We start from the raw sequence: 13369 nt of genomic DNA on the forward strand, positions 1-13369 counted from the left end.
CATGGGCGGTTACCTGTAGCTATTGCCGTGTTTAAGTTCACGCAATGAAACGTCTCGCACTACGAAACTCTTCCCAAGGAGTTGTTCACGACTCCCGACCCCTACGCCCGACTTTTCCATCTTTGTGTCGTTTGATATTTTCGCACTAAAACCTGAAATGGCGCATGAACTGGCCGTCGGTTCGCACTCGACGACTTACAGAACTCGTACAGGACGATCATATAGTTGATAACATAGTACGTGCACACGGGAGGCGCTGTACAACTTCGGCCCCTCTACAGGGCAGAGCCGTCATTGTAGGGACTCTACGCATACCTACATTAGTGGAACGTGGTGTCTCATCACTCCTTGCGGTTTATTTGCCCGAGGGTTGAGGTCAACGCGCAGATAGATTTGGCGGACGGCCCGAACCGACAGAGAGACCCCGCCGTACCTCCTTCGTCCTGCGACTGCAGTCGGTGGGGCCTGGCGATGTGACACGGCACGTCGTCTTCACCTCAAACACGGCTGCGGCCCGCTGTCTTCGTCCACGGAGAAGAGAGAAGCCATCGAGCTCGACAAACGACGGATGAGCCAGCCGTCAAAGTTGTTTGAACAGGCGCTTGGCGAGCACCATCGGCTTTCTTTATGGCGGAGGAGATGCCCGGAGAAGCCGGCGACCTCTGCGGAGCGGTTGATGAACTTCGGAGAGTGTACAGGCTATGGACGTGTCGTGCAGATATATATGCATTTATATATATACATATACATATGCACATAGAGAGACTGTGTCCGGCATCGCAGCGTTCCGGCGGCGCTTCCACGAGTGAGTGTGAGCAAACACGCAAAGCCGAACGAAGAACCTTTCTCGCGGCGAATGATGTGGTGTCGTAGAGAACGATACGGTTGTGCGTTAGGTTATTCCCGATGTCGTGTTACGTTGGCCATTATTTTCGTTTTCACGGACAGCTCGATAGAGTGTGCGTGTACGGAAGAGGAAACGTTGGTTGCTTTTCTTCCGGCTGTGCTGAGACAGGCGGATGTCCAGACGCGGAAATAGTGACGGTGTAGATTGTTGTGATCTCAAACTCACGAGCGCGCCCCGTACAAGCCTTACGTTCCATCACACTGACCAACTCCGATGCTTTACTTTGAGTTTTATTAGCTCGCCGCTCGCTGCTCGCCGAGAGCGCACGCATCAGTCTCACGTCAGCACAAAATGAAGTCCATGAGGCGAACGCTATTGGATACCCATTGAGTCACACTATACCCATTCCTAATTAACATTTAAAAGCGCCTGCAGTTCTCTTATGTAGAAAATTAATAGTTTCCCTCCAGGCTAATTACACATTCGCTTTGCTTACTTCCGGAGTGGCCGTACAACTGTTTATTGTGCTAGGGCACCTATAAAAGTAACGGGAAAGGCAGAGTGTGCTAGCCGTGTTTTCTGGAGGCTAAATGTCCTCCTCAATTCCGATGACAGTTTGGGGCAGTTTCGCAGGACCTCTCTACGTTAAGGCAACCTCGTTAGCAGCTTTCGAACCAACCACGACCGAATTCCCCCACTCCATTTAGGCCGTGATTCATTGATCCTAAAGGCACATTCCCACTGGCGATGCGCCTCGTCGCGCGACGAAAAGCGACGTCGCAAAGCGACGAGCCGGCCTTCGCTTTTCGGCGTTTTGCGACGGAGGAGCCGATCGCTCTCGGTCCGAATTCCCTCGTCGCGCGACGGCCCCGCAAAACCGGTAAGCCAATCATGGCCGCGGAGTAGGCTGACGTAGCCGGAAACGAAACGTTTCTTTACATCCGGTATGCAAACGCTGCGGGCGGGTGGGCGAGGACGAGCCACGAGCCGCCGCCAACACCGCCGCTGGCTCGCTCGGCCAGGGCACTTGGCCCGCTATCGCTGTACCCGCCGGGTCGGGCCGGCGAGCAACTTCCCGTGTGCATCGGTTCTTTGGTCGGTGGCTTCAGCGTACGCGTGCACTAATCAACGAATAGCGTGGAACTCATCAGTGTGGAGAAGCGTGTATGGATTGTAAAAGCAAGTAATCATCGTATAGAGCTAGGTGGACAGCGAGACGGTAGGTTGACTTGCAGCCTCATCGTACTATGGGTGCTATGGGCGACTGGTAAACACGCGTAGAGTTCGGTGGCGTCAGAACATTGCGCCTGTGAAAAGAAGCGACATTTGTGGGCCGTGATGCGGGTGTTGTGGCGTGAAAGCAAGCGTGTGCATTTCTTCGTGCAATAATATGTTGAAAAGAGCGTTCTTGAGTTTGTTATTTTCTGCTCCTCCCGCAACCCGTAAATGTTTTCGGCATTGCTCCAGGTTAGTAGCATGTGTTTTAGTTTGATTTCTACCTGCTTTTGTCGCGTAACATCATTTTCTTTGACTGCGAATGGTTGACGCACCAACGAGGTCGTACAAGTCGGGAAGCAGCTGCGCTGAACGTAGTCGCATCATCGCTCATCGCGAGTGCGAACACCACCTCAAGGCCTCATCGCGCGACGCGCGCCGTCGCGCGACGAGACAAATCGCCAGTGGGAATGTGCCTTAACGGACTCGCGGCAGCATCACTGTGGGCCGTCGAGTGGAGCCCACGTCCACAAGTGTTCGTTTTGAACGTGCCCCGACTGTTGAGCCACTTAGGAGAACAACGCAGTGAAACGGGTAAAAAAGTGTTCCCGGCAGTTTTGTGAACAATTGGCCTGCGCTGATGAATGAACCCGGCTCCATGCTGGAGTGGGTGACCCTCGACAGGAGTTCCTCTACCGTCCCCCACTGCAGTGTATGACCCTCGGTAGGAGGCCCCTTCCACTAACGAGGCACTTCTAGAAAGCACTTGACAGCAGAGCTGAGGGTTTGTCGAGGAGGGCACGTCCTCTCACAAGCACTCACGACAGAATAGCTTTTCAAGAACCCCGTCTCTGGCCCCGGTGAAACGGAAGGCCAGCGAACAGGGTTCGCTCCACATTGCGCACAGCCTGTATGGTAGCACGCCGTGCGCTTTAAAGGAGAATACTCGGGCATGCGCTTCCGCTTTTCTCTTGTATGCACATAGTATTTTGCATTAACTTACAGCGTGTCGGCTTGAAAAATTCCACTGTAGTCTTTATCGATTATTTATTTGGAAAGTTGAAGTAGAGATCGAAAGCGCCCTCAAGCGTGACGAGAGTGAGGTACAGTGGATGACACAAGTTAGACGTGTGTAAGGTCCACTTATGAGTTAGCGGCCAGGTGCCCGGGCTGCGCGTGAGAACGCGCCGCTCTGTCTGGCGACGTAGCACTGCCGACACTGCGCTGCAGCCACCGCTAATTCGTCGCGGCGTGCGCGGGAGACGGATTGCCTGGCCCTTCGCATTCCTCAAGGATAATCCCCCATTGAGAGGGCAGACGGCGGCGCCGGATTCCAGGAACGCCTGCCGGACCCGCTGGGATTACCGGCGTCTCCATTGTTGTCGCGCCCTGGTCAGCATGACGCACTGTCGCCGTCTTTCGTTTTCGCCCCGCGGGGTCGCTCGAACTTGCTCGTCTACGAGCGTGCCGTTGACCCGAAGGTGGCGGCGCCTCAATGAATATTCCGTGGCGTGCTGAGTGACAGCTGTCTACATGTATTTGGGCACGCCCATACGCGTGTACGAACGCTACAGGGGCGTTCCCGAGAGAGTGTGATCTCGAGGTTATATAAGACCCAACTTGGCCGTTGGAAATCGTTCTTGTCTGAGCGCTGAGCTGGCAGTTCCCGGCGAGACAAGGAGTCTCGACCGTTAACGCTAGGTTGGGATTTGTGAGCCCCCTAGTCGAGGTTAAGATCGCGTCGGAGGTTAAGGGTGCAGCGCCGCACCGGGCAACTAGACGGATCTTGCGGCGAGACAGGGTCTCGGCCGTTGTTTCTCGAGCGGTTTGTGTACGCTCCGAGAATAGGAAGAGTTAGACGAAGTTGAGGAGCTCGAGTGATTTGTGCGCACTCGGAGCTAGCTTCTAGCTGAAGTTTGAAGTTTTTCTTTTCATTTCTCATGTACCCAGTTTTCGTACTGTAAATAGCTGTACATAAACTCCCGTTTTACTTAATCGACTTCAACGCCTCGAGTTCGTCAATTCGACCGCCATCTCCAAGAACTTCAACACCATCACCCAGCCAGCCTCCTGCCAAATCAACCGGAGCCCGGGCGATTGGGTTCCTGATCGACACCGGACTTCGGGGAAACAAACTTCACTGACGTGTAAATGCAATATTTTCACGTTAGAACTTTCGAGTGAAGGACACAACTTAGAGCGGTAGGCGGGACGCTGTTGTTGCGCACCTATAGCTGTGTCTTTCATGCAAAGAACACTCGTATAGTTGAGGCATGTACATGTTTCGCGTTACAGCTTCGAAAAAAAAACGGACACATCTGGGACGCAAGCCACACTCGTTCAACCAGATTAGAGGTTTTTGGTAATCCCCTACGCTGATTATTTCCAGACTAACAAACCTTGTTGGCAGATTCCAGCGCGCATACTTCCATCCTGTAGAGGAACACCAAAGTGGGTGTATATAGATACGTTACATAATGCCAAGATTAGGAACAATGCATGCGTGCATATGGAGGGGTGTGCACATTGCGTCCCCACTCCGCCCGGTTGAATATTTTGGACAAGCAAGCCTAGGCCTATAATCCATTTCATACACAACGTGCAACGCTATCAAGACTGGAGAGCGTAATTGGGTGCTTCCTGCGACGAGAAGAGCAGGGCTCAAGGCTGTTCAAAGCATTAAACTTGCAGATACAGCGAACTCAATTATTGTACGTAATTACTATTTTGCTAGCGTTACCTGAACGGAAAAAGGTTTACGTGCGTTTGAGGTTGCAATATTTGATAGCAATCAACTTTCAGCATTTGTTACAAGAGGAACCCAGAGTGGCGCCACGTGTCCAAGCGGAATGCTGCGAGACGAGCGCTGAACTTTGAGCAGACGACGCGAGCGGTTTCGCCGCTCCTGCCAGTCCTTTCAGACATCTAGAAAGCATAATTTGTAAGTGTTTGTAAGCTGGGCTAGTTGGTACTGTTAGAATAAACTTGTGCTTGTTTGTGTCCTCCTTTTCGTGTCCCCGTACTCTTTTTTTTTTTTTTTTGCGCTGTTAGCCATAATGGCATACTTTCTCTGTGAATATTTCCTTTCCTTACCTTTATCATTGTTTTTTTAATTGTTCTTTTCACACACAAAAAAAAAGAAGATCACAGGCTGCGTTTCGAGCCTCGGTCCTTCGGACGTGGGCTGTGCCCCGGTACGCACATCTGACCCCCGACGCGTGGCGGGGTTATACAATTCTTTTATATTTTGCTGCAGACTATAGCGTGGCTTCCGCTGCATGTTGCACGCTACGTGTGAAACGGAGTATAGTGCCACACTCGATTGCTCTTCGCGCTGACGGCCATGGCTATATACTGAATGTGTGTGTTCTCGATTCGCTGCACCTTGGCTTATGAAGATGTCTTTGTGATTGCGTGTTGATCCACGCCTCAAACTCAGCATTGCAAATTTGTATCCCGGCAATCGGCTGCCACTGCTACACCTGCTACATGGACCTTTTTCTTTTCTCCGTGTCGGTTGCTTGGACCAACCACCATGAGACATATTCGAACATACTCCCGTGCGTGCATTATGTGCGTTCCTGCGCCTGTCAGTGTTTTTGTTCGTGCGGCTATAGTGTTTGTGCGCTTTCTTGCCTGATTACGCGTTTCCAATAATCTTACCATTCACCATTCCCATACGGAGTAGCGAGCCAAGCTCACTGCTAGGCGTCTTTATGTGTCTCTCCACATCGCCCTCTCATATATGACGCGTATGATTTCCATGCAACCCTATGTGCACGTACGCGTGCGCATATATAACCATCCATTGCCAGGACTGTCAAATACGAACACAGTGCCTAACAAAGATTGTTTACATATTCGCACTTTAAAAAATTCTGAGTGTACTTCGCCATATTTCACCCGAACACCCAATCGCTTGGTTGAGAAACCAAATTTGATGAACAGCGGTGAAGGACACACAATTTGACTGCGTGATGTGCGAGGTTACATCAACCAGTGCAAAACGTAATTTTTACATTGCCTAGTGTCACAGCACGACACACATTTCAGCGAGGACAGCCGCTCCAGGATTGGATATTCAGCTGCTCTGGAGCTCAGGTGTTTCGATTGAGGATATTTCTAAGATGCTTCACACGCGAAAAGAGTTACTACAGACTGTCTAATATGATCCGGCCCCATTCATACTCCACTGGAGCCGATTGGTGCTGAGTGGCCGACTGCCTCGCTTATCATTTCTGCCTTGCGTTAAGGGCAACTTCTGCTTGATTTCCCTGTTTAGCGAAGCATACTGCCGGATGGGTTCATCATTTTAGAACAGAACTACTGGTATTAAACGCAAATGGCGTAGAACTCCCGACGGCTGCGGTTGCCCCTCTGTTTGTTTGCATGTGCTTCCGCTGGTCTTGAGACACTTGGACAGTTCTCCATCTCAGAGCTGACGTCGCTACACAGTTTGCAGCTAATGGAAGAGACGGGGCTTTTTTGGAGCCTCCGTGATGACCGGTCAAGATAAGGGCGCTCGGTCTGAGGCGTGATGATGGAGCGGCCGGCAGCTGGCTTGGCCGCCGTCCCCCGCGTGTGCTACCTGCTCACGGAGCCGCGCGCCAATGCGCGGGGCACACGTAATTTGCCGCTCTTAATGGGACGCTCCGAGAGCGACTCGGCTCATTAATTAGCCCGCCTTGTCTCGAGCGCTCTCTGCTTGCCATCGCTCTCGATCGCCTCTCGGTCGTCGCCGGCCGCACGCCGAGCGTGAATCGCTCATGCAAAGCACGATGCAGGCCTCACGCATTTGCTGGGGTATCGAGGTTAACTACACGACGCGCACCTCGCCCGCACTTTGCTTTTAACACTTCACAGTAGATAGGGTCTGACACCTTGGAGCGCTGTGTTGAAAGAAGTACGGGCTCCTGGGATCGTTCTTATGAAGCGAAAAAACAAACAGTGCAATCAAAAACATCGCCCAATGAAATGTGTCGGCTAAGGCAAGCAGCGTGCTTTCGAGAGGGGTTTTGTAATACTTTGGGTACAGGGTCATCTCCACAGCAGCGGAAAGACCCCGCGAGCATTTTTCTTTGAAGAACTGTGACCACAAAACGGTAAAAAAAGAAGCAATATTTCTAATGCCACTACGAAGTCGTCGTATGCAAAGAATAAGCAGCTTATTACCCTTGAACAGCACAATGCTGGCCTGCAGACACGGCAGGCCAGCAGTGTAAGCAAGCGGAAGCAAGCGTGCTTTAAAGGGGGACTGACGGTCTGCAAAATTTCGCGCCCGAAGTGTGCACATGGTAAACGGTCTTGCGGTTTTTTCAAACTCGCAATCCTTGCATTGGCGTGGAAAGTGCTCGGTGAAGGGTGCACTGCATCACGTACGCTAGGGTTGCATGGTGCTGGAGTGAATTAGCATATGCAAAGTTCAATGGTTATTAGCACCTGTTGGGCCAGCTCTGTCTCCAACGGAATACAGCGTGTGTTAAGCGGTACCATTATTAAAGCACGCACGTAAACAGGGTTAATCTCTGGCTACGGGTTAGGGCGGGGGATCGATTTCACTTTTTTTATTCTCATAAGGTTCAGACGTGTTATGGACTGCGTTGGTCTTGTACAGTTCTGTCATTCAGTCGAATGCGCCAACAATAGGGCCACTGAGCTCAATCCAGAGATAGGATGGCTGCTCTTATGAATGCAGATGTTGATAATGTTTGTAACGTGTACATACACGGTATACAAGGGACTCGCTGCTAGTCTATAATTTGTGACACTCGTTGGAGACAGAATAGTTATAAGCTCCTCGGCGGTCAAGGACAGATACCTCAAATACCCATCTGTTTTGTCAAGTTTCTGGACTGTTTGCTAGTTTTTAAAGCTACTCCTTTCTTTCCCCCATAGCAGATGGTCCGGCACTCCTAATCTACCATGTTTCTCTTCCCCTGCCCCCTACTCCTTCACTACCTTTTTGACTTTGCATCGGCCTGCACCATGGCTAGAAATGCATGGTTTTTAGGGCTGGGCGTTGGTTAAAAATTGTAATCAGTTTAATGGGCTGGCTTTATTCGGTTAGTTGATCGATTAATCGGTTGCGTTGGTTTAGGAAGAGAAATGGCCAAAAATGTTATTTTAAGAATATTTATAATAATATAGTAATGATAATAACAATAACAACAATATTAATAATAAGATCGATGTGCTCTTCACCTGTTCGCAGACATTCCAGATAAGGTGAGCAGGTTATCATCATGGCGCTGATTCGGAAGATAAGCTTAACGCCGCGTTCGTCACTGACACCTTTTCTAGGATGAGAAACATGGGCACTCGCCGTAATTGCTGGTGAAGCCAGTTAATCGCTGTTTACTTACGACAGAGTTAGTTTATACAACGGCCAAGTGGTGCGACTACCCGCTCGCCGATTTTTGTATTTTGTAAATTTGTATTAAGCGTAGCTACTTTCTTGTCTGTTTTGGCTATAAGATTTCGGTTTTAATCACTATCGTCTCTGAACATATTTGCATCGTTTTCTGTTGTCACGTCAGGAGGGTTATTTGAACACAAATGTGACCCTCGACATGCTTGCGCACAAGGTGGCATTCTTGTTTCACTTTTCTCCCATGATTTCAACCGATTAACCGGTTGAAAAAAATAATCGCGATTAAGGCATTAGCCTATTAATCGGAAGGTTGATCGATCAATCGCCCGCCCCTAATGGTTTCGCTTCGAGCGAAAGATATAATTGTGCAGCTGTTCTTTACTAACATCCCTCTTCCTCTTGGCCCCTCGCTGCCTCTTTTCCTCTCTCTCGAGTCTCTACTGACGCGCTCTATCTATCTCTGTCGCTCCAGCTGTATCCTTCTTGCCACATGCGCCGAGTGTACTTGACTCTTATTTGATCCGTTGCGTCCCATTGCCATGTTACTCGTGTTCTGTTCTTTTTTTCACGGGCTCTGGCCCATGCATGGACGGCGTCAAAGGATTCATTTTAATCCCGCTCGTCTCCTCCTCCTCTCCCGTGCAGCAACATGGGCCTGCAGGGCATCGACGTGCTGCAGAACCCGCAGATGTACGTGCTGGGCGCGCAGCTGCTGTGCGGCCAGCTGCAGCTGGGCCTGTCCAGGGGCCAGACCAAACTGTGCCACCTCTACGAGGACCACATGCCCCACGTGGGCAGGGGCGCTCGGATGGGCATCGGCGAGTGCCAGCACCAGTTCCGACACCGTCGATGGAACTGCTCCACGGTGGCCGACACCAGCGTCTTCGGTCCCGTGCTCAACATACGTGAGCCCCTAATTGTGGTGTCGTGTATGCACTTCGTAGAGGGGGAGAGAAAGTGATGGGTGCCGAACTGGTAGACCTCTAGGCGAGCGATGTGATAGGGTGGCAGGATGACCCATATTTATTTACACTAACATTAGACCCGACGGCAACATGGTCCCGCGCACCACAGAGCGCTTGCTATAGGTTGCAACTGAGCAGCACAGAAGCCATGATGTGAGCACGAGGTTGCGGGTTCGATTCCCGGCCGCGGCGGCCGCTTTTCTGATGGAGGCGAAAAGCAAAAACGCCCGTGTGTGCGAGATTTCGGCGCACGTTAAAGATCCCCAGGTGGTCAAAATTAATCCGGAGCCCTCCACTACGGCGTGCCTCATCGCCTGCGTTGCGTCGGCGCGTTAAACCCTACAATCAATCAATCACAAGCCATGATGTTCTCTGGCGGGTAGCTTTTCTTGCGGAAGCTGCTCATGGTGGTTATGCAGGGCGGTTACGGTTGATGAACTGGCCGTCACAGACTAGTCGAGCGATCTATCGTTCAATTAGTCGATCGACGAATAAATCAAACGATCGATCAACCAACTAATTGATCAATCTATTAATTAGTCAGTCTATCAATCAATCGAGACATTTTCTTCATGACGTGGTGTGCGCGGTTGTCTTTCTGGATCGTAATTAAACGTAACTTTTTTAGTTACAAGATAATACTGGACGTAAGTATACGTTAAGAACGATAATGCGCAGCCGTCCTGATTTCACTTGTGTTTGACTTTCTTATTCTCATTCAGGCTAGCTGGGACAACCTCAATATCGGTCGCCATGTTGCGCAATCATTTACAATGACACGCGAGCTGTCATTAATGCGACTCTAAGTCTCCAGAAACTAATTGTGTCGGCGGTTCGTGATTAGACTGTTTCCCCACACACGCCAGCTTCCTCCATGCTCGGGAAAGCAAAAACAGATTATCTTCAAATAGACCTCACCTTTGTATGGTTGTTGTTACATCGGCTTGTGTTGTCATGAAGTCAAAGATAACGCAAAGTTATCGTTCTTAATAAAGTTTACTTAGAGCGAACTTGTGCTCCAGAGTAAACTATAAGACATAAAAAACGTCGGAGAAACAGTCAAACAGGATGAAATGCATATTCCATCAGCGAATCGAATGCCACGACGTATGGTCTGCGTGTATTTAGCTAACGGCGCAGTTCGTTTTGGAGCTATCCTGCCAGACCCAAAATATTGTTGATCGAACGTACATATACGTTAGTTACGGGCGCGTTAGAATCTTTCAATGTAAAAACCAGCACAGTGGGTCTTGACCCAATACCAGAATTAAAGAGGATGGTTCCGCTTCCAATGCATGATAAAATAGCCGCTAGCAACAGCACATAAACAGAACACTTCGCGCTTCGCGACATTACCCCTTCTTATACTTACACCCCCCCCCCTTTTCCTTGCGTTCATCATACCGGCGGTAACACTAAATGGCTGACAAAACGAAAGAAAGTCTAATCTAGCGTGATACGGCTTGAAACGATCTATAAGGACGCCCTCAGGGGGTGCGCATCGTCTTTATGTCCTGTAGTAGACATGCATCGGGGGCAACCTCGTGAACAAGTTAGCCAACGCGGCATTGAATTGGTATGGTCCGAAATACCGTCGCAGGAGCTTCTCCCCGAGGCCGCGTCGCCGATTAGGGTCACGCAGGGCCCGGCGATAAGTCGGGGCGAGGAATGACCAGAACGAAGAACGGCAGCGGGTTGGCCAAAGGGGATCTCGAGGTGCTTCCAGCGACGTAGAAGTCCCTGGAGTGCCTGTTGTACTTCTCAGATCACGTAGGATAAAGCTGCGACCTTAGGCTGGTGGAGGCGCCGTTGGTAATTTCCGGAGCTCCTCCCGAACTACTACACGTAGTCATCATAATCATCATCATCGTCATCATCATCATCATGTGCCTGCTCATGTCCACTGCAGGACGAAGGCCTCTCCCATCCACCTCCAACTTCTCCTGCCCTGCGCTGTTAAAGTCCACAGTTTGCACCCGAAGTTCCTTGTTTCATCCCTCATATACCCATGTCTTGGTATCCACTACTATATGAGTAGAAATTGGCAGCCCTTCAACGTGGTTCACCGTGACCATACCAGATTGACTGTTCCAGCTTGGTGGTAAAACCACTCTGGATTAGAAAAAATGTGTGAATTACAGACTGCGTAAAAGAAAGAAAAAAACGCATCTAAGAACTACGTACGTAATTTAACAACTATGCGCATAGGAATTTAACAACTGTGTACATTAAAAACTGCACGGGACGCAGGGAGAAACCCGTGCGTGGAACAGAGGGGGTAGCAAAGTCATACTTCTATATATAAGCTACGTACACGACAGAAAGCTATTTATCCTGTATACCAATATTCATGCGTGGCAGTTGCTGTTAAGGATCTTGTTATAGCGAAATGCATGCTTAATTTTATTTTTCAGGTGACCACTCACGTGGGTCATTTATATATGGCCGTGCTAACTGCTAGTCGTTATTCTTTGGGCTCCCAGAGCCTCTGGACGGCAAACGTCCCGTACGTACGTACCTATCTATACCTGTTGTAGAAACTGGCTGGCCACATCGGTACGCATGATTAGCGTGACTGTGCACGGGCGACCGGTGAAAGGGTCGTCAGGCGCACGTTATAGGACGCCCGATCAGCGCTTCTGCGGCCATGGCGTGTTCAATGCCAAGGGAAGTTCGAGCGCCGAAATCGCGCGCGGGTCGGGCCGCTGACGTAGCACTAATACCCGGCCGACCGGAAGGTAGCGCCATTACGGCCGATCACGCGCATTAAACAGGCCGGCCTTTCCCGCGCGTGCAGCGTTTTACGGTGAACCGGGCGGGCGGAGCTCCGCACGGCACCCCGATCGCTGGGGGATCGAAATGTGCGGTTAATGCAGTTCGTGGATCCCGCGCACGAAGTCCCTTAGCGTTCACGCGAGCGGTTTGTGTCGATCGTTAATTATGCGCGCATTAGGGCTCCAGAATGGGTCTTCGACACCCTGCTCGAGCTGTCGGCGGGTGGAGCATTCAGGTTGAGGGAGCTCGTCTCCGTGGCATTATATTATGTTCGCCACGTTCCGAAGCACACTCACTATTTTTAGCGTGAGCAAAACATGCGCTACCTTGAGCCCATTCTAAGCAACTAGCGACACGAGTGCTGCTTCATTAGCCAAGCACTATATATACTCAGGGTTCGTTGATACAGTATAAGGAAGCGCCCATCAGACAATGCGTGAATGTCTGCTGGAAAGCATTTCGCATGCGTCTACCGGACGGCCTGGAAGCTTCTTAGAAGATACCCGTCCCATGGATGTCCTGATGACTATCGCGCTGAAAGAAAAGCAATTTCTCAAGAAGCATTTTTCGCTCCTTTGAAGACGCGTTTAAGCAAGTGTTGGTAAATGAGATGCACGGCTTATATAGTGGTACTTATGTTGATACCTGAAATCTAATGGCTGAGTGAAGCTAAATCCGCACGTTGCACAATATCAGAAGGCAGATAATGCGGAGTGCAAGTAACATTAAAAAAAAAAAACAGAAGGAAAAGAAGATCAACAAGAAAACCAAACAATAGTGACAACCGAGACAAATTATCCTCAAATATGAAACTTTAACACCTCTGTATTACAATGGGGATAGCGCTCTTAACATTAGCATTTCGTGTTCCGAGAAATGCTGAGATAGACTCGCACTGACGATATAGCGGAACTCACTCGCTTGCGGGGCGGCTGCAAAGATTAGCCTGCCGCTTTTCTGCGGTCCCTGCGCCTAAGAGGCGTTCAATCAATCAATCAATCAATCAATCAATCAATCAATCAATCAATCAATCAATCAATCAATCAATCAATCAATCAATCAAAATCAATCAATCAATCAATCAGAGAGTTTGTTTCACCAATGTTCTTACAAAGAAGAAAAAATCTGGCGCTGCAATCGCCGCGGTGCTATAGCCCAGGGGAAAAAATCGTTCATGTCTATTAAGTTGAAGAACGA

The 13369-nt window shown here is 50.0% G+C and overlaps 1 protein-coding gene across 3 annotated transcripts in view; it reads left to right on the top strand.

Moving 5' to 3' along the window:
• The window catches only part of LOC144152971 (protein Wnt-5b-like), a 571698-nt gene that overhangs the window by 530125 nt on the left and 28204 nt on the right, over window positions 1-13369 (top strand). For all 3 annotated transcript variants that reach the window (XM_077684575.1, XM_077684576.1, XM_077684574.1), the window contains one exon: window positions 9078-9337. In XM_077684575.1, coding sequence (XP_077540701.1) covers window positions 9078-9337 — 260 coding nt within the window. The remainder of the gene's footprint in view (window positions 1-9077; window positions 9338-13369) is intronic.

The sequence above is a fragment of the Haemaphysalis longicornis genome, unplaced genomic scaffold (genome assembly GCF_048455015.1).
Source record: "Haemaphysalis longicornis isolate Haplotype H1 unplaced genomic scaffold, Haemaphysalis longicornis Haplotype H1 scaffold_9, whole genome shotgun sequence".
Lineage (NCBI taxonomy): Eukaryota > Metazoa > Arthropoda > Arachnida > Ixodida > Ixodidae > Haemaphysalis > Haemaphysalis longicornis.